Source organism: Musca vetustissima, unplaced genomic scaffold (assembly GCF_032173495.1).
Source record: "Musca vetustissima isolate MV318-11 ecotype Yass unplaced genomic scaffold, APGP_CSIRO_Mvet_v1 utg19239, whole genome shotgun sequence".
NCBI lineage: Eukaryota > Metazoa > Arthropoda > Insecta > Diptera > Muscidae > Musca > Musca vetustissima.
Genome location: NW_026873873.1, coordinates 1 through 25,499, shown reverse-complemented (window position 1 = coordinate 25,499; position 25,499 = coordinate 1). Strand labels below are relative to the sequence as shown.

At 33.1% G+C, this 25,499-nt stretch overlaps 1 protein-coding gene across 1 annotated transcript in view; it reads right to left on the bottom strand.

Annotated features, from left to right (window-relative positions):
• Nucleotides 1-23,772, bottom strand: part of LOC133328821 (nephrin-like) — a 48,428-nt gene extending 24,656 nt beyond the window's left edge. The window contains exons 1-4 of the mRNA XM_061537338.1: nt 23,595-23,772; nt 20,624-20,827; nt 16,079-16,224; nt 3,304-3,448 (exon numbers count right to left, since the gene is read on the bottom strand). Coding sequence (XP_061393322.1) covers nt 3,304-3,448; nt 16,079-16,224; nt 20,624-20,827; nt 23,595-23,772 — 673 coding nt within the window. The remainder of the gene's footprint in view (nt 1-3,303; nt 3,449-16,078; nt 16,225-20,623; nt 20,828-23,594) is intronic.
• Between the last annotated feature and the right edge of the window lie 1,727 nt (nt 23,773-25,499).

The window sequence follows — 25,499 nt, the reverse complement described above, 5'->3', positions numbered from 1 at the left end:
AAGATTACTTTGTCTAAGTATATCCGATTCAAATGACTCCCGCAAACATGGTAAGAGTCAATTTTTCACTGTCAGTTCTGTTCCAAAAATGAAGCCAAACTTTTACAAAATACATTTATATTTAATATGACTTCAGGTACAATACATACACACACATACAGATTTTTCCCACACCAAGGCTACTGTGTAGGAGGGGGATTTTTTTCCTACATGCCATGCTATATAAAATTTTAATATGCGTTGAGTATATTTTTTGTTCTTGTGGAATATTATGACAGTGTTAACAGCTTCAGCCTCCATTCAACTTGTCATCCTTCAAAGAAACTAAGTCGCACGAAAATCTCACCTCAAGTGTACGGGGAATGAGATAACGATAGTATACCGTTTTTTGGGCATGAACTTATAATGTTAGCCTGTGTGTTCCACACTGATTTTTTACATGGCTTTGTTCATATATATGTATAAATATATATAAATTATTACCAAGCCATATAACCTGGTTACAGTTTCCAGGGCATTATATTTCTTTGTTGTTGTTGTTCGAGCCCTGTAATGGCTTTAAGGTTTTAAAGTTTATTCTCTTTCATGTAAGGTTTAAATGTTAATAAATGTCTGCTGCTGCTTCTTCTTGTTCGATATATGTATGCATATATGAAAAAAGTTTCATGTCATTACCTTTTTAGGTTGGTTTGTTTGGCTGGCTGTTGAAAAGTGGTGCGGTAACATGGAGATATCAGTTACCGAAAAAAAATCAGTCAGGTTTTGAAAAACAATAACGTTGATGATGAGTTCGTTCATTGTATCCCAGCCAAGTACACACCTACTTGCACACATATATCTAAATATATGAGAGTGTGCGTGTGTGCGTACAAGTCAAGGTTATGCATTAAAGAGCTTAAGTAGAGCGTTTAAGGTACTTTTCATGTTTCAGTTTTTTTTTAATATCCCACATCCTTAGCAAGAGTGAGTGAGTGGTAAAATATAATAAGGTTGTATATAAATTTCCTTATTTTGTTATTAACAAAAAATGTGAATATATACTTTCAGATAAGTGTGCAGGTTTTTTTTATTTTCATATATATGAGCGTTTATATTATGTGAATATTTCGTGGTAGTAACTTTTTCGATATTACTCTTTTTCGGTAGAGGGGTTTTGTGTGTGCCATAAAACATGCCATGAATTTTGTTATTGTTTTAAATACGTTGGTGTTCTCCGGTTATTTATTTTGAACACCTATAACCTGCTCAGGTTATGCCATAAACTTTATACATGAGAAATATGTGAAAATGTTATATTTATTTAAAATGCCGTTTTAATGTACAAAATATTTGGATTATTACAGTGTGCATTCAAGGTTAAATGGAGGTTAGGTCGTAATGAAAAATTTATTTAGGTTGTAGTCAGCGGAAACTTAGCACACATCGTTCTAAGGTATATTCAGTACGCTATACCAAATTTCGCGCAAATCGAAATGTATTTAGGGACTTTGGTGCACCATTTACCTCAAATCGGACGAAAATATATATGGGAGCTATATATAAATTTGAATCGATTTTCATGAAACTTAGCAAACAATATTCCAGGCTTAATTCAGTACTCTGTGCCAAATTTCGTGCAAATCGAAAGATATTTAGGGACTTTGGTGTACCATTTACATTAAATCGGACGAAAATATATAAGGGAGCTATATCTAAATCTGAACCGATTCTCAGAAAACTTAACACACATCATTCTAGCCTTAATTCTGTATGCTGTGCTAAATTTCAGGAAACTACATTCTAGACCTAATTCATTACTCTGTGTCGAATTTCGTGCAAATCGAAAGATATAAAGGGACTTTGGAGCACCATTTACATTAAAGCACACGAAATGATATATGGGAGCTATATCTAAATCGGAACCGATTTTCATGAAACTTAACACACATCATTCTAGCCTTAATTCTGTACGCTGTGCAAAATTTCATGCAAATCGAAAGATATGTAGGGACTTTGGTGCACCATTTACCTTAAATATAACGAAAATATATATGGGAGCTATATATAAATCTGAACCGATTTTTCCCAATTTCAATATGGTTCGTCCTTGGGCCAAATAAGTGAAGTATGCCAAATTTCATCCAATTCGGATCATAAATGCGACCTGTACTTTGTTTACAGTTTAACATGTAGAGGCAGACAGACGGACATGCATAAATCGACTTAGAAAGTGATTCTATGCATATTCTCAAAAGGAACCATGTGTCTATCTCGTTTCCTTTTTCCTGTTAAAAACATATGCACAAAGACATAATAGCCTGTACCACAGTGTGGTGAAGGGTATAAATATTTTTTAAATAAATCCACGTCCTTGAAAAAATATTATTTAATAAATCCCCGCCTCAGTTGGCCCTTGAAAAATATTATTTAATAAATCCACGCCTCTTGGCCCTTGAAAAATATTCTTTAATAAATCCCCGCCTCAGTTGGCCCTTGAAAAATATTATTTAATAAATCCACGCCTGTATAGGTCCTTGAAAAATATTATTTAAGAAATCCACGCCTGTATAGGTCCTATTCTTTAATAAATTTTTAAAATATAGGCCTATGGATGATCTTTGAAAAATGTGTTTTCTTTAAATCACCTCAAACAGATGATCCTTAACAAATATATATTTTTTTTTTAAATATGCCCCGCCAATGATGGAATCTTGAATAAGATTTTTTAAATCCAAGCCTCGATGAGCCTTACTTTATTTTCAATTGTTTTATTATTTTTTATTAAATTCCATATTTTCCCTGTAATATTTTAAAACCTGTCATTGTTGAAGTTTTTAAATTCATATTGTTTTCAGTGCCTTTGTTTAAACCACATATTACTTTGGTCATTGTTGTAGTAAACCGTAGCATCAATATCCGAACATGTTGTTGTTCGGATATGGTTTATAGGCCATTTAATGACACTTTTAAGTTGCTGGCAAACGGAGAAAAAATTACTACTCGCCTTACTTTTTTTACAAAACATAAGTGGGTCATTGTTGTTCTTTTGTTCCGTGCATTTTTTTTTTTTTTTTTTTGCCCTCCATACAATGCCCCATATGGATCACATATTGTTTTGGGGGTTATTGTAATGGCAATGGCGATGATGATGATGCTGTTGACAAAAAGTGACAATGTTTTTTTTTTTCATTGTCTTGCCAATATTTATTGTTTAAAATATTGTATAATTCATATTGGTATGTACGCTGGTTTTTACTACCTTATATACTGTATTTCCTTATTGTTGTTATTTTTTCTTTTTTATTTATATCTTTTTTTACTTACATACTACATTCAATTTCCACATAGTCTCCAAATATAAACCATTAACATTTGGGTTTTCTGCTCGACATGTTATCGATTTGCCATCATCATCTGTTGTTGGCACAAAACTCAATTCGGAACGTGTTGTGTTGTTCGATATGTCATCCTACAATGAAATCAAAACAAAAGGGAAAACATTTTTTTATTACCATTATTATTTATACATAATACATATGTGTGTATGACACACATATGTATATGTTTATATGCAACAAAACAGAATATTTTAAAAATTCACATAAAATAACCTAAAAATGCTGTATTAAATTATTTAATGCAAAATTTGTCGTAAAATATTAATAAACACATATACATACGTACCCACATAACAATGTTTGAAAATGTTCATTGAGTATTAATATGTAATGCGTGATTTTATTATTGGTGTTTCATTTCCTTTGTTATGGTTTGGTGAATATTTTATCTGTGGGAATAACAACCCCTAAGGAAAGAGCCGAAGTCGGATGGTTCCGACCACATTGTACCCTACATGACATTGGGTATATACAAGAGGTACTGCCAAGAATTTTATTGTAATCTACATAATTCGATACACTGTGCAAAATTTCGTACCAATCGGACAAGTGTTGTGTATTTATATATAAGGGAGCTTTTTTTTAAATTTGAATCGATTTTTATGACCTTGTGCTATAGAATGAAGTGGGTTATGTTTCATGGCAAAGAAATACTAAATTCAATCTGCATTTTGCCCACAAAACTACTTGAAAGGACAGATATGCAAAAATCGACTCAGAAAGTGCGTTTTTGAATACTCTAATAAGAAACTGCAGACGGAAGTATACGTGTAAATCGACTCCAAATAATATTGGGAGTCCAATTATATTGGGTATTATTGGGAAGTGACAACAATTTGCCACATATTTTGAAATAGTCATGATACAACTTTGATATTTTGCACATATGTACATAGCTAATACCCCTAAGAGGTTTGGTATTGAAAATAGGATATATCGGTACATGTTCTGGTATACAGTCCATAGAAATTTCACGTCCCTTTTCGGTATTTAGAAGTCTGTAGCAACATTTCTCCAACGTAGTGGGTGTAATTTGGCGATCCGTGTTTCTTGGAGGTTTCTTGGAGTTTCCGTCCCAATTTTGGTATTCTGAAGAATTTAGTCGCATTTCCCGCCAAAGATGATGTAATTTGGCAATAGAATTTTTTCGATAGAGGGCTACATCTATGGAGAAGATAAACAATATATGTGCATGTTATTACATAGTCCCCCAAATAAATGTGCCACCTTATGTTTGTCATTTTGAAGAGCTTCGCGTCATTTTTTCTACCAAAGTGTCTTGAATTTGGCATAATGAAAAGTACCAAATTATTTTCGGGAGATTTTCAACGCTTCTCTCAGAAGTGTCAGGAATTTGCCATTCCGAGCACCTGGATGACAGAAGTCGACTATGGAAAAACGCAATATATTGGCATGGATTTTTAACGAACGAATATTTCAACGGCCAACAAGGCGTTGACTTTTAAAGAAAAAATGTTTCAACGACCATGAAGGCGTGGATTTTTTAAGAAAAATTATTTCAACGAACAACAAGGCGTGGATTTTTAAAGAAAAAATATTTTAACGACCAATAAGGCGTGGATTTTTAAAGAAAAATTATTTTAACGACCAACAAGGCGTGGATTTTTAAAGAAAAATTATTTCAACGACCAACAAGGCGTGGATTTTTAAAGAAAAATTATTTCAACGACCAACAAGGCGTGGATTTTTAAAGAAAAATTATTTCAACGACCAACAAGGCGTGGATTTTTAAAGAAAAATTATTTCAACGACCAACAAGGCGTGGATTTTTAAAGAAAAATTATTTCAACGACCAACAAGGCGTGGATTTTTAAAGAAAAATTATTTCAACGACCAACAAGGCGTGGATTTTTAAAGAAAAATTATTTCAACGACCAACAAGGCGTGGATTTTTAAAGAAAAATTATTTCAACGACCAACAAGGCGTGGATTTTTAAAGAAAAATTATTTCAACGACCAACAAGGCGTGGATTTTTAAAGAAAAATTATTTCAACGACCAACAAGGCGTGGATTTTTAAAGAAAAATTATTTCAACGACCATCAAGGCGTGGATTTTTAAAGAAAAATTATTTCAACTACAAACAAGGCGTGGATTTTTAAAGAAAAATTATTTCAACGACCAACAATATATGCGTGGATTTTTAAAGAAAAATTTTGCAAGGTCTATCCGAGCCTTAGGCGTGGATTTTTAAAGAAAATTATTAAAAGACCTATAAGGCGTGGATTTTTAAAGAAAAATTATTTCAACTACCAACAAGGCGTGGATTTTTAAAGAAAAATTATTTCAACTATCAACAAGGCGTGGATTTTTAAAGAAAAATTCTTTCAACTACCAACAAGGCGTGGATTTTTAAAGAAAAATTATTTCAACGACCAACAAGGCGTGGATTTTTAAAGAAAAATTATTTCAACGACCAACAAGGCGTGGATTTTTAAAGAATAATTATTTCAAGGACCATCAAGGCGTGGATTTTTAAAGAAAAATTATTTCAACGACCAACAAGGCGTGGATTTTTAAAGAAAAATTATTTCAACGACCAACAAGGCGTGGATTTTTAAAGAAAAATTATTTCAACGACCAACAAGGCGTGGATTTTTAAAGAAAAATTATTTCAACGACCAACAAGGCGTGGATTTTTAAAGAAAAATTATTTCAACGACCAACAAGGCGTGGATTTTTAAAGAAAAATTATTTCAACGACCAACAAGGCGTGGATTTTTAAAGAAAAATTATTTCAACGACCAACAAGGCGTGGATTTTTAAAGAAAAATTATTTCAACGACCAACAAGGCGTGGATTTTTAAAGAAAAATTATTTCAACGACCAACAAGGCGTGGATTTTTAAAGAAAAATTATTTCAACGACCAACAAGGCGTGGATTTTTAAAAAAAAATTATTTCAACGACCAACAAGGCGTGGATTTTTAAAGAAAAGTTATTTCAACGACCAACAAGGCGTGGATTTTTAAAGAAAAATTATTTCAACGACCAACAAGGCGTGGATTTTTAAAGAAAAATTATTTCAACGACCAACAAGGCCTGGATTTTTAACGAAAAATTATTTTAACGACCAACAAGGCCTGGATTTTTAAAGAAAAATTATTTCAACGACCAACAAGGCGTGGATTTTTAAAGAAAAATTATTTCAACGCAAGCACTGATATTTTTTAAATAATACTAAAACTACGATACTTCCTTAAAGCGATATTCCTTAAAAACTATTTTGTAAAAAAATCCATACCCTGATATCCTAGGGAAAGTAAAAAAGTCGGACGTGGCCGACTATATGAAACCCACCCACACCACTTTGGGTATATTCAATAGAGGAATCCTAACAGATGTCGCATTTTTGAAGGACCCGTAAAATGAAATTGGAACCATAAACATGTCATTCTGCAACCTATACCAAATTTTTCATGTGGTCAGATATAGAGTTGCTTCTTAAAATGGGAAAAATTATGTAAATCAATTTAAAGCAAATGTCAATCGGACACCCGTTGATTATTTTGATAAATATCTGATAAATATGAAGAGTTTGGTGCACCTATATCTAAATCTGAACCGATTTCAATTAGACTTGCCAGAGATAAACCCTTTGAGCCCCGAATTTCTTTTCACAGATTTAATGCAACTACCCTAAATAGGATATGCACAAAATTTGACATCAATACATCCTTGCATTGGGGAAATACAATAAATTCTTTCGAAAAAAATAAAGTCCAACATCAAGAAAACCAAATGCAAAATCGACAGAAAAATTATTTAAATTATTCCCTATATTCATTTTTACAAAATCAAAAATAATTCTGATGGCAGAATTCGTACAAGATGAATACGAAACGATTTCAATAATAATAATAATTTGGACTATATACACAAAATGTGAAAAAACAAATCTGATAATTCTACAAACTACAAAGATCTTTTATACCTTGAAACCCTACTTAAAAAAATATTTTGTAAAAAAATTCACACCTCTGATTTTCTTTTAAAAAATTAATTTGTAATTTTTATATCTTTAAAAAAAATTATAAAAAAATTTTAAAAATTCACGTAAGTTGTTTAACCCCATGCATAGGAAATTCTTGTTTTTAAAAAATCTACACGTATGATATTTCTTGATAAATCCAAACCTTTGACATTTTTAGAAAATCTACTCTTGGCAATACGATATAAAATTAAAAAAAAAACCAGTAAGGAAAGTAGTAAAGTCGGAAGGGGCCGACTATATGATACCCTTCACCACTATGGGTATATTAAACAGGACTATTATCATGAAATTGTATGAAATAAAATATAATAAATGTGAAACGACCTAGATTTATCCATAAACATGTCATTCGTTTGTTACAATGGAACAAAAGTATGTAAATCGACTTCAAACAGGTCATCCGTTTGGGCTAGGTCTGTACTTCTAGAAACCCCAACTACGTTATTCTATGCCCAATTTGGTACATTATTTAGATTAAATCGGACGAAAATATATATATCTAGATCTGACCAAGAACTTGGTACATTATTTAGATTAAATCGGACGAAAATATATGTATATATATATATCTAGATCTGAATCGATTTTCACGAAACTCAGCACACATCATTCCAGCATCAATTCGTGCAAATCGAAAGATATATAGGGACTTTGGTGCACCATTTACATGAAATCGGACGAAACTATATATGGGAGCTATATCTAAATCTGGACCGATTTTCACGAAACTTGGCAGATATCACTCTAGGCTCAATTCAGTACGTTATGCCAAATTTCGTGCAAATCGAAGGATATATAGGACCTTTGGTGCACAATTTACATGAAATCGGACGAAACTATATATGGGAGCTATATCTAAATCTGGACCGATTTTCACGAAACTTGGCAGACATCATTCTAGACCTAAATGATTACGCTGTACCAAATTTCGAGCAAATCGAAAGATATATAGGGACCGTTTACATTAAATCGGTTAAATATATATATGGGAGCTATATCTAAATCTGAACAGATTTTTCCCAATTTCAATAGGGTTTGTCCTTGGGCCGAATAAGTGACCTGTGCCAAATTTCATCCAATTCGGATCATAAATGCGACCTGTACTTTGCTCACAAAAATACATGGACAGACGGACGGACGGACATGCATAAATCGACTCAGAAAGTGATTCTATGCATATTCTCAAAAGGAACCATGGGTCTATCTCGATTATTTTTGCCTGTTACAAACATATGCAAAAAGACAAAATACCCTGTACCACAGTGTGGTGAAGGGTATAAAAATGTTAAATCGTCGTTTTCAATATTCACAGAAAAAATATTTCTGTGAATATTCCTAAAAACCCTATAAAATAAAGGAACTCCCATTCTATCGCTTCACATAATTTCGAAGGAATGGGTCCACGCTTACAATATTGATCAAAAATAGAATTATTAAAAAAAATAGAAGCCTCTGGCATTAAAAAAATACTGTAAAAATAAGATAATAGAGTAAACAAATATTTTTAAAAAATCTATGCTTCCAGTATTTCTTTTAAATCGTAGTTTTCAATATTTATAGAAAATAAATTTCTGTGGACACTTTGAATCATTTCTAGAAAAAAAAAAAATGAACGAACTCCCAACCCTGACCCTTTATAACATTTAATGGGGTTGTCTGCAACGCAATTGCCAGTCGAACGACAAAGTCCATCCCCGCCTGTTTTCGTTGAGTTGTTGGTAAACAATGATAATGTGATTTAAATGTTTTTATTAAAGGGTCTAAGAAAATAAGTACAAAACAACGCCCACAAAAACGGGTTAGCTGGCAAGGCAAGTCCTTGCAGCTCACCTCGAACGTTTTTTTTTTTAGAGAGGCGAAAACAAACCTCAGTTATTTTGAAATTGAATTGAAATGCCAAAGTACATATCATGCACATTCGTTGTAATTGTTTGGTATGCATGTCCAAACATCAATTTACAACACCACGACCACTCCACTACCACCACCACTAGCAACAACATTATCATCTCTCGGCCATTACAGTTACAAATTGCTTTTGCATTACCAATGTTGGTGTGTTGTTATAACACCGTTGCAACACTGTGTTTATTCAATGATGAAAGAGAAATAGATGGGTGGTTGTGTGGGTGGGTGGGCGAGTCTGTGTGATTGATTTGAAACCCTGTCCAATGCAATTTTTTCCTGCATTCTCTGTGTAGAAAAAAACGTGAACGAAAAAAAACACAAAATTGAAATGTTAGACAAACCTTTAACGGAAATGTATTTCCATTTCCGTTTACGCGTAATCTAAATAGAAAACCACCATGGCGGTCTCAGACACACTCACATACACACGTATACAAGGTTTCACATAAAGTGCAAATGTTGAAGGTATTGGATATTATATTTTAATTTAAATCGATTTTTGTTGCTGTTGATTTGTAACCATGGAGGAAAAACAACAAATTAAATGTTATAGAAATGCAATGATGTGTAAATGTGTCTGATATATGACTGTTTGTTTAAAACAATTGATTTTTATTTCAAATGAAATATAAAGTGTATTTAAATATTTCTCTAAATTACTTGAAACATATTTTTAATCTATATTTTTATATCTACGAAATTGATATAGCTTAAAAAACACTTTTAAAAAATCCAGGCCTTTTATGTGGCTTGGAAAAACTATTTTTACCCAGTGAGCGGAGCAGTATAGTCGGACGGGGCCGACCATATGATAACCTACATAACTTCCACGAAAATCTAACTTTCTGCGATTGTATATTCTGAGCTTGGGAAATATTTCGCGATATTTGCACCCTTTTGACCGACTAGATGTCAACAAATTTTTCTAATATTTAGAAGACGTAGGCTGTACTTGTCCAGATTCTCTTTACCGTGGTTTATGTTGTGATGATGGGTTTTCAATAGTGGCCTATATATCGACTCGAAAAAAAAACACACACACACAAATTAAGTTTTAGGTCCACTTCATCCCAAAATTATTATCTGATTATCACCGAAAATTATAGGCGTTGTCCCTGACCATAACTGGAATCCCATGGAAATTTTCCGGCTTCTAGTGTGGTAATGGGTTACTAAATAATATCTCAGTACGTAAGCACCCGTTAATACTTAAGTGTAATTACCACATCTGAGTACATTCGACCATATAAGGTCCTTCAGGGGCAAATATATACGCCATAGAATACAAATTTTGTCATTTTTCACACAAAAGTCAGGGCCATTCGACCCGCTAAATATTGACCAATCCTTATCAAACCAGACATGCTTATCTTTGGTCCGATCCCCTACTCGCGTTGTTCGGCGTCTGGAGCGATCAGAAAAACCGACAAAAATTAACAAATATTAACCGATCTTTACCAAAAACAATACGGCTCTTTATTTATCCTACATGCAAAATTTCGTCAAGATTGATCCATAATTGTGGCCTGCATCATGTTTACAAATTATAATGGACAGACGGACGGACACACATGGATCGACTCAGCTAGTCGAAATATGATGATCGGTATACTTAGGACCAATATTTCGCGTCGTTACAAACTCTTGGGGCTGCACAAAGCTATAATACCCTGACAGCATAGTTGTATAGGGTACACAAATATTTTTTAAAAATCCACACCTTTGATATGACTTAAAAAATAATTTTTTAAAAAATACAGGCCTTTCATGTGGTTTGGAAAAATATTCTTAAAACATTTGTTTAAAAATCCACGCCTTTAAAAATTATTTTTTAAAAAATCCAGACCTTTCATCTGGTTTGGAAAAATATTTTTAAAACTATTTTTTAAAAAATCCAGACCTTTCATGTGGTTTGGAAAAATATTTTTAAAACTATTTTTTAAAAAATCCAGACCTTTCATGTGGTTTGGAAAAATATTTTTTTAAAACTATTTCTTAAAAAATTCAGGCCTTTCATGTGGTTTGGAAAAATATTTTTAAAACTATTTTTTAAAAAATCCAGGCCTTTCATGTGGTTTGGAAAAATATTTTTAAAACTATTTTTTAAAAAATCCAGGCAATTCATGTGTTTTGGAAAAATATGTTTAAAACTTTTTCTTGTAAAAATCCACGCCTTTGATATGACCTAAAAATAATTTTTTAAAAATCCACGCCTTTGATATGACTTAAAAAATTATTTTTTAAAAATCCACGGCTTTGATATGACTTAAAAAATTATTTTTTAAAAATACACGCCTTTGGTATAACCTAAAAAATTATTTTTTAAAAATCCACGCCTTTGGTATAACCTAAAAAAATATTTTTTTAAAAATCCACGCCTTTGGTATAACCTAAAAAATTATTTTTTTAAAAATCCACGCCTTTGGTATAACCTAAAAAATTATTTTTTTAAAAATCCACGCCTTTCGTATAACCTAAAAAATTATTTTTTAAAAATCCACGCCTTTGATATGACTTAAAAAAATTATTTTTTAAAAATCGACGCCTTTGATATGACTTAAAAAATTTTTTTTAAAAATCGACGCCTTTGATATGACTTAAAAATTTATTTTTTAAAAATCCACACCATTGACCTAAAAAATTATTTTTTACAAATACACACCATTGACCTAAAAAATTATTTTTTAAAAATCCACGCCTTTGATATGATTTAAAAAAATTTTTTTTTTAATCCATGCCTTGGATATGACTTAAAAAATTATTTTATAAAAATCCACTCCTTTCATATGACCTAAAAAATTATTTTTTAAAAATCCACGCTTTGGTATAACCTAAAAAATTATTTTTTAAAAATCCACGCCTTTAAATCCAAAAAATCCACGCCTTTGGTATAACATAAAAAAAATATTTTCTAAAAATCCACGCCTTTGGTATAACCTAAAAAACTATTTTTTTAAAAATCCACGCCTTTGATATGACCTAAAAAATTATTTTTTAAAAATCCACGCCTATGGTAGGTTCGAAAAAATATTTTTTAAAAAATCCACGCCTATAGCAGGTTCGAAAAAATTATTTTTTAAAAATCCACGCCTTTCGTATAACCTAAAAAATATTTTTTTTAAAAATCCACGCCTTTGGTATAACATAAGAATTATTTTGGTATGACCTAAAAAATTATTTTTTAAAAATCCACGCCTTTGGTATAACATAAGAATTATTTTGGTATGACATAAAAAATTATTTTTTAAAAATCCACGCCTTTGGTATAACATAAGAATTATTTTGGTATGACCTAAAAAATTATTTTTTAAAAATCCACGCCTTTGGTATAACATAAGAATTATTTTGGTATGACCTAAAAAATTATTTTTTAAAAATCCACGCCTTTGATATGACCTAAAAAATTATTTTTTAAAAATCCACGCCTTTGATATGACCTAAAAAATTATTTTTTAAAAATCCACGCCTTTGATATGACCTAAAAAATTATTTTTTAAAAATCCACGCCTTTGATATGACCTAAAAAATTATTTTTTAAAAATCCACGCCTTTGATATGACCTATAAAATTATTTTTTAAAAATCCACGCCTTTGATATGACCTAAAAATATTTTTTTAAAAATCCACGCCTTTGATATGACTTAAAAAATTATTTTTTAAAAATCCACGCCTTTGATATGACTTAAAAAAATATTTTTTAAAAAATCCACGCCTATAGCACTTAAAAAATTATTTTTTAAAAATCCACGCCTTTGATATGGCTTAAAATGTTTTTTTTTAAATCCACGCCTTTGATATGACCTAAAAATAATTTTTTAAAAATCCACGCCTTTGATATGACTTAAAAAATTATTTTTTAAAAATCCACGCCTTTGATATGACTTAAAAAATAATTTTCTAAAAATCCATGGCTTTGATATGACTTAAAAATATTTTTTTTTAAAAATCCACGCCTTTGGTATGACTTAAAAAAATATTTTTAAAAATCCACGCCTTTGATATGGCTTAAAAAATTCTTTTTTTTTTAAATCCACGCCTTATATGGGCCTTAAAATTCTTTTTTTTTAAATCCACGCCTTTGATATGGCTTAAAAAATTTTTTTTTTTAAATCCACGCCTTTGATATGACTTAAAAAATTATTTTTTAAAAATCCACGCCTTTGATACGACTTACAAAAATATTTTTAAAAAATCCACGCCTTTGATTTTTTAAAAAAATTTTATCTAAAAAATTATTTTTTAAATACCTTAAAGCATTCCAAATCCAAACAAACTCAATCATGCTTTAATAAAATGACTTCGAAATGAAGTATACCTTTTACCGTAGCTAGAAAGCACCCTGCCGTTAGCTATCATCAAGCGATAGTAAACAAATAAACAATTGCATTGTAACGATTTTACGTTAGTAGATATGCGTCCTGACGTCCTGGCGCACAGTCTGTCAATGGTTACGACTACATTTAGTATTCGTTTTTTCTTCTCCTTCTTTGTTTTCTATTTTTTCATTCTGACTCCCCTACCTAGTTCCGAACTCTTTAACAAAATAAACGTTTTTGAAATTCCCGCCAAGTCTAGTCTAGCACACCAAAGTAAAGTCCTAGGCAAACTCAGTGTTTGCTGTTTTATTCTGTAGTTTTTTTTAAAGAACAAATCGTACTGTCTACATTGCTAGTTCGCTGACTGCCCGCCTAGTCTGGCCGATTGCCTAACATGACCAGTAAACAAAGACAAACGTTCAATTTACGTGCACTTATTTTGTGCAAATTGCATGCGGTCATCCATAAATACTTCACTACTTAGTTACCAAATAGTCACAAAGTAGTCAACCGCGCTGCAAATGCATTGCAATGGAAGTGGAATGAAATGAAATGATATAGACCAATATAATGACAATTGTTGGACGGGTGAGCCAATACAGTTGCAGGCATACATACACACAAGGCACACAGTTTAAAATTCTAGTGTGTATATCCAATACACTTAGCGATTTATAAGTGCTTTTAGGAAGTTAGCCTTAATTTTTTTATGGTCACACTGCGGGGTATTAGAAAAACACCTAAAGAAAAATTGCGTCAAAAATACACGCTTTAGATGGTCGTTGCAAAAAGTCTTCTTTAATAAATCCTCGCCTTGGATGGTCATTGAAAAAAGTATTCTTTAATAAATCCACGCCTTGGATGGTCGTTGAAAAGTCTTCTTTAATGAATCCACGCCTTGGATGGTCGTAGGGAAAAGTCTTCTTTAATAAATCCACGTTGAAACCAATAAGAAAAGTAGCAAAGTCGGTCGGGGCAGACTATATGATACCCTTCACCACTTTGGGTATATTCAACAGATAAATCCTAACAGACGTCGCATTTTTAAAGGACCAGTAAAATGAAATTCGATCCATAAACATGTCATTCTGCAACCAATACTAAATTTTTCATTTGGTCGGATATAGAAGCTATATCTAATTCTGAACCGATTTTCAGGAACCTTAACACACATCATTCGAGACCTAATTCATTACGCTGTGCCAAATTTCGTGCAAATCGAAAGACATATAGGGACTTTGGTGCACCATTTACATTAAATCGGACGAAAATATATACATCTAAATCTGAACCGATTTTCAGTAAACTTAACACACATCATTCTACACTTAATTCAGTACCCTGTGCCAAATCGAAAGATTAATAGGGACTTTGGTGCTTCATTTTTCTTAAATCGGACTAAAATATATATGGGAGCTATATTTAAATCTGAACCGATTTTCAGGAAACTTAACACAAATCATTCTAGACCTATTTCATTACGCTGTGCCAAATTTCGTGCAAATCGAAAGACATATATGGACTTTGGTGCACCATTTACATTAAATCGGACGAAAATATATATGGGAGCAATATTTAAATCTGAACCGATTTTCAGGAAACTTAACACAAATCATTCTAGACCTGGTTCATAACGCTGTGCCAAATTTCGTGCATATCGACAGATATTAAGGGACTTTGGTGCACCATTTACATTAAATCGGACAAAAATATATATGGGAGCTATATCTAAATCTGAACCGATTTTCAGGAAACTTAACACACATCATTCTAGACCTAGTTCATTACGCAGTGCCAAATTTCGTGCAAATCGAAAGACATATAGGGACTTTTTTGCACCATTTACATTAAATCGGACGAAAATATATATGGGAGCTATATCTAAATCTGAACCAATTTACATTAAATCGGACGAAAATATATATGGGAGCCAAATTTCATCCAAATCGGATTATAAATACGACCTGTACTTTGTTCACAAAAATACATGGACAGACGGACGGACATGCGTAAATCGACTCAGAAAGTGATTCTATGCATAATCTCAAAAGGAACCATGTGTCTATCTCGCTTCCTTTTGCCTGTTACAAACATATGCACAAACACATAATACCCTGTCCACAGTGTGGTAAAGGGTATAAAAATATTTTTCTCGAGTGTACACCATAAAATTACATTACTAACACACAGTGACATGCATAATAATGTTAGTTATCCCTTTCATTCTGTTTTTATTGTTGCCCATAATATCCGCAACCTTAGTACTTTTCTTCGAGACCCAAAAACGTAGTATAAATTTGAAACCCCAACTTCATGTTATGCTCATGAAAATTTTCCAACATTTATATGTACGAGTATATCGTTTGTTCGTCAAACATATTATTTGCTACCTTTTTCCATTTCACTTACATTTTTTCACTTTTTTGAGAGTACAAAATAACACTCACACAAAATTACGACTTACCTTCGTTCGGCGTAATTGCCTTTTTCCTTTATACCAGGTAATGATGGCATTTGGTCGGGAACCGGTTGATTCACATGTTACCTCATAGCGTCTATCGGCCACCATTGAATTGGGTGGGTCAATTATTTTCACTTCAAGTGGTTTTACTAAGGGACAAAAAAAGTAAGAAGAAGAAGAATAAGAAATTAGAACCAAGAAAATAACAACAATGTAAGTAACAAATAAAAAATTGTAATATACCAAAGCCCACAAATTTACGATAAAATACCAGAAAAAAATAAAGGCTAGACTTGAAATTATGTCTCGCCATAGAAAATAATACCTTTTCTGAGGCAAATGGCGGGACGGCAGCGATATGTTGGCATTCCGCAAGGCAAATATTTCCTTACAAATGTCTTTTCCTAACATTTTCAAACATTTGCATGTGTTAAAAGTAGGAGTCTTCGCAATTCTATTGCACTGGCTTGGGTGGGAATCAACACAAAACCTCACCTTCTTTTCGGTTCGGTTTCACCTTCCTTTCATTTCAAATTCAATTCAAATTTTATATTTGTACATACATATATATACTAAGTCAATAGACAAATAACCTTTAGTTTAGGGTTTTGTTAGTTTTAGTGGCCAAAAAATAAATACTAAATGGGTGAATAAATTGTCGAGTTTTTTTGTTGAGTACGACAAGTCCTGTCGGAAATTAGCTTTGTAATTATGTTCGAAATTATAGTGTCTCGATTTCTTATGGAATTCGATTTTGTAAATAAATCAAATAAATGATTCCCGAATAGGGGTGGTGATAGACCTTATTTGAAAAAATGGGCTAACTTAAGGAATCGGCTAATATAGACACGTTACAATATCGTTATGTTCGGGCAATAAAAACCAAAAATTCACTATGAGACAATAAATACATAAAATCGATAGGGACCAGGAGAAAATAAAATACTATGAGGGCTATGACTAAATTAGAACAGAAAGGCGGGATTCAATGTCAAAATAGGGACCTTTATTGCAAATTTTTTGCCCATCGCCTTTGATATATAAAAACCAGTAAGGAAAGTAGTAAAGTCGGACGGGGCCGACTATATGATACCCTTCACCACTTTGGGTGTATTCAACAGATGGGATCCTAACAGACGTCGCATTTTTGAAGGACCATTAACATAAAATTAAACATGTTATTCTGCAAACCTATACTAATTTTGGTCAGATATAGAGTTGCTTCTTACAATGGGACAAAATTATGTAAATATATTTAAAGCAAAATATCGAAATCTAAACCGATTTCATCGAAACTTGTCACATGTTCTGCCACATTTTGAGTTCTTCATTTTCTTATAAATCCAAATTTCGGGAAAATGGTAGGATATATATGGACTTTGGTGCATCATTTAAACAAAAACTGACGATAATATATATGGGAGCTATATCTAAATCTGAGCCGAATTTCACGAAATTTAAAACACATCGTTCTAGACTTAATTCAGAACGCAATGCCAAATTTTATGCAAATCGAAGGATATATAGGGACTTTGGTGCACCAAGCACATAAAATCGAACGAACATATATATGGGAGCTATATCTAAATCTGAAGCGATTTTCACGAAACTTAACACACATCATTCTAGACAGTATGCTATGACAAATTTTGTGCAAATCGAAAGATATATAGAGACTTTGGTACACAATTTACATTAAATCGTTCGAACATATATATGGGAGATATATCTAAATCTGAACCGATTTTCAAAAAAAAAAAAAAATGCACACATCATTCTAGTCTCAATTCAGTACGCTATGTCAAATTTCGTGCAAATCGAAAGATATATAGGGACTTTGGTACACCATTTACATTAAAGCGGTCGAACATATATATGGGAGCTATATCTAAATCTGAACCTATATTCACGAAATTTAACACACATCTTTCTAAACTTAATTCAGTACGCTGCTCTAAATTGCGTGCAAATCGAAAGATATATAGAGACTTTGGTGCATTTTGGTGCTATATCTAAATCTAAACCGATTTTCAGCAAAATTAACACACGTCTTTCAAGGCTTAATTCAGTAAGCTGTGCCAAATTTCATGCAAATCTATGTATGTATAGGGACTTTATTGCACCATTTACATTAAATCGGACGAAAATATATATGGGAGCTATATCCAAATCTGAACCGATTTTTCCCAATTTCAATAGGGTTCGTCCTAGGGCCAAATAAGTGAATTGTGCCAAATGTCATCCCAGTCGGATCACAAATGCGACCTGTACTTTGTTCACATACATGGACGGACGGACAGACGGATATTCATAAATCGACTTAAAAAGTGATTCTATGCATATTCTCAAAAGGAAACATGTGTCACAGTACCACAGTGTGGTGAAGGGTATAATGACAGATTACAGCTACTTATGTTGGAAGATGGGACTAGGTCCTCCCGACTACATAAATTGCAGTGTCACCTTTGTGTGGGGATTATGCCAAAACATGTACCTATATTGTCAAGGTTATGTATAGAATAAATTTTATATGGGACCGTTTCATTCAGGGACTGTACTGATACCCCTTCCGAAAACAAGGTAATATTTGGGATATTAACTTAATTACGTGTTTTTAGTCAGAAGGCTGCAAATCGTTATTGAGAAAGAGCTGGATATTAACCAGCCAGATTCTAAACTCTTTAAGATGAGTAGATATCACCAAGAATTAAATTCTGATTTGGTGAGAGCTAGAAAAAGAATGCCCTGTCTTATTTCGCCTCTATTTCATGGGTCTTCCAAAGGCGACCTACCGCGAATTAGATTGACGAATGGAAACCAAATGATCACGAACTTAGAAAAATGTCAGCATGGCTGAAACCTTTACATACATTGTTTTATATTTTTTAAACCCAGAGGTAAAGGTATTATAGGTTTGGGTGGCTCCAAAAGTTTGTCGCCAAATATTGATCGCAAACTCACATTTTAGTTTACCGATCGTCATATCTCGACTAGCTGAGTTGGTCTAGACATGTGTGTCCGTCCGTCTGTCCATTATAATTTGTAAACACGATTGCGGTCACATTTATGGACCAACCGTCACGACATTTTGCAAATAGTATAGGTTATGTAGACCTATAATGATCGATCAATATTTAGTATCTCTAGGAGCCACAATTATAACCTGAACATCATGAAATTTTACACAGAGTAAGGTTTCTGACCATATATTATGAATGACAGTTTTGATGAAGATCGGCCACTGATCATATGATATTTTGCAGATAAACTATATAGTTCTCTGGTTTTCTATTCGCTCTAGACTCAAAAATTCGAGCATCACAAATGTTCCATGTGGAATGAAATCTGGCTAACCAATTAGGTCTGGCTGATGATCGGTTAATATTCAGCGGGTAAAATCCACCAAGACCTTTGTGCGTAAATTAAAATATTTGCATTTAATGGCGTATATGTTCACCCCGGCAAATCAAAATTCGGAAAATATGCCAGGGTAAGAAGGATAAGCTGGTGATGTAATGTTGGAAATATATCCCATACTCGGAATAGATCCGCAGAAAGTTCATGTTCCGTGGTTGTTGTGTGTGGTATCATTTGGTCGGCCCATTTCCGACTATACTACTATGCAGATTTAATTTTCTTCAAATTATAGCCTCATCCATTAGAAAATTCGGTTAACAATTGTTAATACCGAAGAAGAAGTTGAACTTTTAGGTGGGGTTATATTAAAACTTGAACCTATACATACACCGCCAAAATTTGTGTATAAGACAACCTTCCTGAATTATTTATACCAAATTACTGTCCCATGGGTTGGAAATGTGGCCATAATTTTCAAAAATTTCTGAAAATGGGAGGTTACCTTTCTAGTTTAGTTTATTTCCTAAACAGTGAATCAATATGTTTAGTAGGAATATTTGACACCCTATGGGAACCCTTAAAAATCAACTTAGAGCCAATTCGGTTAGAAAACGTGTCCAAACCCTCACAGAATAATTGCGGCTGCCATTACAGGGGACTATCCTAAAAAGTAGACCAATATTGATCATTTTCGGTGGGAAGACTTGATACCCAATGAGAACCAAACGCAGCAAATGTAATTCTACCTGTCTATTTCAAATCCATATTGAAAAGTTTGGTCATCCAAAAATGAAGGCCGAAATAAACTGCTCATTTAGTTATATACTTGATAAAAATGGGGATAATGTAATTTAGGACAAACTGCTTAAAACCCAGAATAAATTTCAAAGCTAATCATTTCACGAATCGAAGAATCCCTAATGTTTAAGTATTCCCTTTTGGAAATTAATTGATACCATAAAATGTTTAAAGTTTTATCATTTTCATTCAATTCAATCAAGTCTCATTTTTATTCCATTAACAATTCCTGCTGCAAATCTGTTGCCACGTATTTTGGACCACACAAAATTTGTCTAGTTTTTTCCCCATTTCTATGGATGTGTGGGAAATTTCTTTTTCCATTAGTCTGGTGATGTTCTTTTGCCATGCTTTCATTTTTTCTGTTTTGTTTTTTTTTTGGTTAATACTTACAATGCATATCCAAGATGAAACTCTTTTCTTTGGGCTTGTCTAATTGCGTATTCAGAGCCTGGCATGTGAAAACGGAATTTAAATCCGTTCGTTGAACTGATGGCCATAGTAAACGATTCTCGATAACATCACCGGAATAATGTTCATATTGGTTGTCCACTAGCAGACCATTGACCAGCCATCGTACTTGTGGTTGTGGTCGTCCTTTTTTTTGTGTAGTGGTGTGGGAGGGTGTTTAGCGGGGCGATTCAAATCAATAAACACCGTAAGTGAGTATGGATGGGTGTGTGAATGTGTACGGGTGTTTTGAAAGGCGATTTTCCATTAAGCCGGTTGCAATGCGATTTTGTTTGAGATTTGGGGGGTTCCATGAGTAAAGTTGAGCGGCAGCAAAAAATTGTGGGTAGATTTTTTTCGGTTTTCCACAAGATTCAAATACAACCAGCCGTTAACCAAAGTATTCATCCATATATCCATCCAGCAGACACCAGGCATTACCAAATTAGAAAAAAAATGTAGCCATAAAAAATGGAAAAAAATACGAAATAGGAAATAGAAAATCAGTTTTATTCTTTAACAATGTGCCAGAGAGATAGATACAGAGAGGAAATGAATGAAAAAAATACTGTTCACAGAAATAGCATTTTATTCCTTTCGTCCAAAAAAGTGAATAGAAAAAAATTTGCAGAGCACAAAAAAAACAAACGAAAACTCTAACAGTTGTGAGATTTTTTGGGCGAATAAATGTGTCTTGTGGATTTGCGTGAGAGACCACATGTGCGGCAGTCATATATGGGATCTAGCATTGCAAAATTTGTCTCATGAGATCTTCTATATATAAAAGGTCTCTCATAAACTCTTCTATGTAAACAAGGCCTTTCATGAAGGCCTCTCATGACCTCTTTGGTATACAGACCAATAGGTCTTCATAAAGACCGGTGGTCTCTATACAGACCAATTGGTCTTTATAAAGACCTTTGTTCTCTATACAGACCAATTGGTCTTTAAAAAGACCTTTGTTCTCTATACAGACCAATTGGTCTTTATAAAGACCTTTGGTATCTATACAGACCAATTGGTCTTTACAAAGGCCTATGGTCTCTATACAGACCAATTGGTCTTTATAAAGACCGGAGGTCTCTATACAGACCAATTGGTCTTTATAAAGACCGGAGGTCTCTATACAGACCAATTGGTCTTTATAAAGACGGGGGTCTCTATACAGACCAATTGGTCTTTATAAAGACCGGAGGTCTCTATACAGACCAATTGGTCTTTATAAAGACCGGAGGTCTCTATACAGACCAATTGGTCTTTATAAAGACCGGAGGTCTCTATACAGACCAATTGGTCTTTATAAAGACCGGAGGTCTCTATACAGACCAATTGGTCTTTATAAAGACCGGTGGTCTCTATACAGACCAATTGGTCTTTATAAAGACCGGAGGTCTCTATACAGACCAATTGGTCTTTATAAAGACCGGAGGTCTCTATACAGACCAATTGGTCTTTATAAAGACCGGAGGTCTCTATACAGACCAATTGGTCTTTATAAAGACCGGAGGTCTCTATACACACCCAATTGGTCTCTATACAGACCAATTGGTCTCTATAAATACCTTAGGTCTCTATACAAACCAATTGGTCTCAATAAAGACATGAGGTCTCTATACAGACCAATTGGTCTTTATAAAGACCTCGAGGCCTCTATACAGACCAATTGGTCTTTATAAAGACCGGAGGTCTCTATACAGACCAATTGGTCTTTATAAAGACCAGAGGTCTATATACAGACCAATTGGTCTTTATAAAGACCGGAGGTCTCTATACAGACCAATTGGTCTTTATAAAGACCGGAGGTCTATACAGACCAATTGGTCTTTATAAAGACCGGAGGTCTCTATACAGACCAATTGGTCTTTATAAAGACCGGAGGTCTCTATACAGACCAATTGGTCTTTATAAAGACCGGAGGTCTCTATACAGACCAATTGGTCTTTATAAAGACCGGAGGGTCTCTATACAGACCAATTGGTCTTTATAAAGACCTATGGTCTCTATACAGACCAATTGGTCTTTATAAAGACCTATGGTCTCTATACAGACCAATTGGTCTTTATAAAGACCTGTGGTCTATATACAGACCAATTGGTCTTTATAAAGACCGGAGGTCTCTATACAGACCAATTGGTCTTTATAAAGACCGGAGGTCTCTATACAGACCAATTGGTCTTTATAAAGACCGGAGGTCTCTATACAGACCAATTGGTCTTTATAAAGACCGGAGGTCTCTATACAGACCAATTGGTCTTTATAAAGACCGGAGGTCTCTATACAGACCAATTGGTCTTTATAAAGACCAGTGGTCTCTATACAGACCAATTGGTCTTTATAAAGACCTGTGGTCTCTACACAGACCAATTGGTCTTTATAAAGACCTGTGGTCTTTATAAAGACCAATTGGTCTTTATAAAGGCCTTGGAGTACCCCACATTGTTGTCTGACAATGTAATGGTGTGTTAATGCGTTTGGGAAATTAAAAAGGAAATTGAATTCTTAAATAACACACAAAAGTCTCACATTCCAACAACACAAAAACAGGGAAAGACAAATCCATTGACAAGCCTTAGTTTAAAAGCTATAGTAGCGAATGTGGAATGGGTGTCCCCTTCCGGCAAACATACACACATAAGTAGGGGGATTTAAAAGAAAAATTGGCCAGGGGTGCGTATGTGTTAGCCTGGCCAACAGTTGTCATTTGAAGATTACTTTAGTGTGGGTTGTTATGTGTGTGATGGGAGGGGGAGAAGAAAAAAGTTCTGTTTTTAGAACAGGTGGACATTTAAAAGCCTTGTTAAGGCTAAGGGAAAGAAGATATATTTTTTGGGTTCTAATTCTGTGAACAGTATTAATAGCTAGCTGTTAAATTCGTTTCATTTTTTTCGTTTGGTTTTAAACTCAGTAAACTTACCTCCCACAACACGACATGTGATAACAATATCATCACCTTCCTGTTTCGGACCCAATTTGGTGCCATTCAATTGACGACCCCAACGATCCAATATTATGGGTTGTTCTGGAAGAACTGTAATGACAAAATAATTTAAAAGGGGGGAAACATTAGAAATAAGCTGAGAATTGAAAAACATTACTGAGGAAGACATAGAAAATGAAATAAATTTAGCATTAAATTGATTAAGGTTCATAAAACAGAAGAATGAATGAAAAAATAGGTATTTGCTCGGAATGACTTAATTAATTGGAAAGGTAAATAAATTTTGTGTTATTTGTCTAAAATAAATTGATGCTGAGATGTCTATGAAAAATGCATTGATGTGTTCAATGGCCATCCAATTTATTTTTTTTTTTAATTTTTTGACAACTCACATGCCTTTAATTTATAAAAAAAATCAAAGGACTATCCAAGGTCTGTTTTTTCAAAGGACCATCCAAGGCGTGATTTTGTTAAAGAATATTTTTTCAAAAGACCATCCAAGGCGTGTGTTTATTATAGAAAATTTGTCTATGACCTTACAAAGCTTTGTTTTTGTTTAATAATATTTTTTCAAGGCCTTTTTAAGACGAGGATTTATTGAAAAATAGTTTCAAGGACCTTTTATAACGTGTATTTATTAAATTTTTTTCAGAGACCTTTTAAGGCGTGTTTTTATTGAAAATATTATTACAAGGACCTTTTAAGACGTGTATTTATTGATAAATATATATTGCATGAAAACTCCTGTATTGCAGGCCAATGCTCCTCTTCTGTCCTTTGGTCGAATTGCCACCAATAGGCGTGGATTTATTAAAAATATTTTTAAGGGTCATCCTAAGCGTGGATTTATTAAAAATATGGACCTATTTTTTCAGGCGTGGATTTATTAAAAATATTTTTTAATTGCCACCAATAGGCGTGGATTTATTAAAAATATTTTTTAATTGCCACCAATAGGCGTGGATTTATTAAAAATATTTTTTAATTGCCACCAATAGGCGTGGATTTATTAAAAATATTTTTTAATTGCCACCAATAGGCGTGGATTTATTAAAAATATTTTTTAATTGCCACCAATAGGCGTGGATTTATTAAAAATATTTTTTAATTGCCACCAATAGGCGTGGATTTATTAAAAATATTTTTTAATTGCCACCAATAGGCGTGGATTTATTAAAAATATTTTTTAATTGCCACCAATAGGCGTGGATTTATTAAAAATATTTTTTAATTGCCACCAATAGGCGTGGATTTATTAAAAATATTTTTTAATTGCCACCAATAGGCGTGGATTTATTAAAAATATTTTTTAAACCAATATTTTAAAAATATTTTTTAATTGCCACCAATAGGCGTGGATTTATTAAAAATATTTTTTAATTGCCACCATTTATTAATTCAATTCCTGCTACTCCTCCCCCGCCCTCTCTCTTACCCTAGGCCTTCTATCGACCATGTCATTTCGACTGGTATTCTATTATTATTTTATTTTGACTTCAGTACGTGGCGTACTGAAAATCATCATAAAATCAATTGCTATTACTATGGGTCTTAACTTGTTTTGCTATGAATTCCCCAGTTCTGATGGGTACGACCGTTTCGCTTGTCATGGACATACATATACTTGCAACGAAGTGACGGGAAGAAGGAACAAGTAAAACGTATAATATAAAAAAACAACACAACACAACGACAATAAAAATTGTTTAGACTTATGTCGTCTGAATATATAAATAAATAGAAGGTAGGACAGCAGTAATAGCAACAACAATAGCAGCAGCAAAAAAACATGGCCAAATAATAAACTCTTTCCTTCCATTCACCCTGGGAGGGTAGACAACAATTGTGCTAAGGTTGGTCACATAGGGTGTGTGTGTGCGT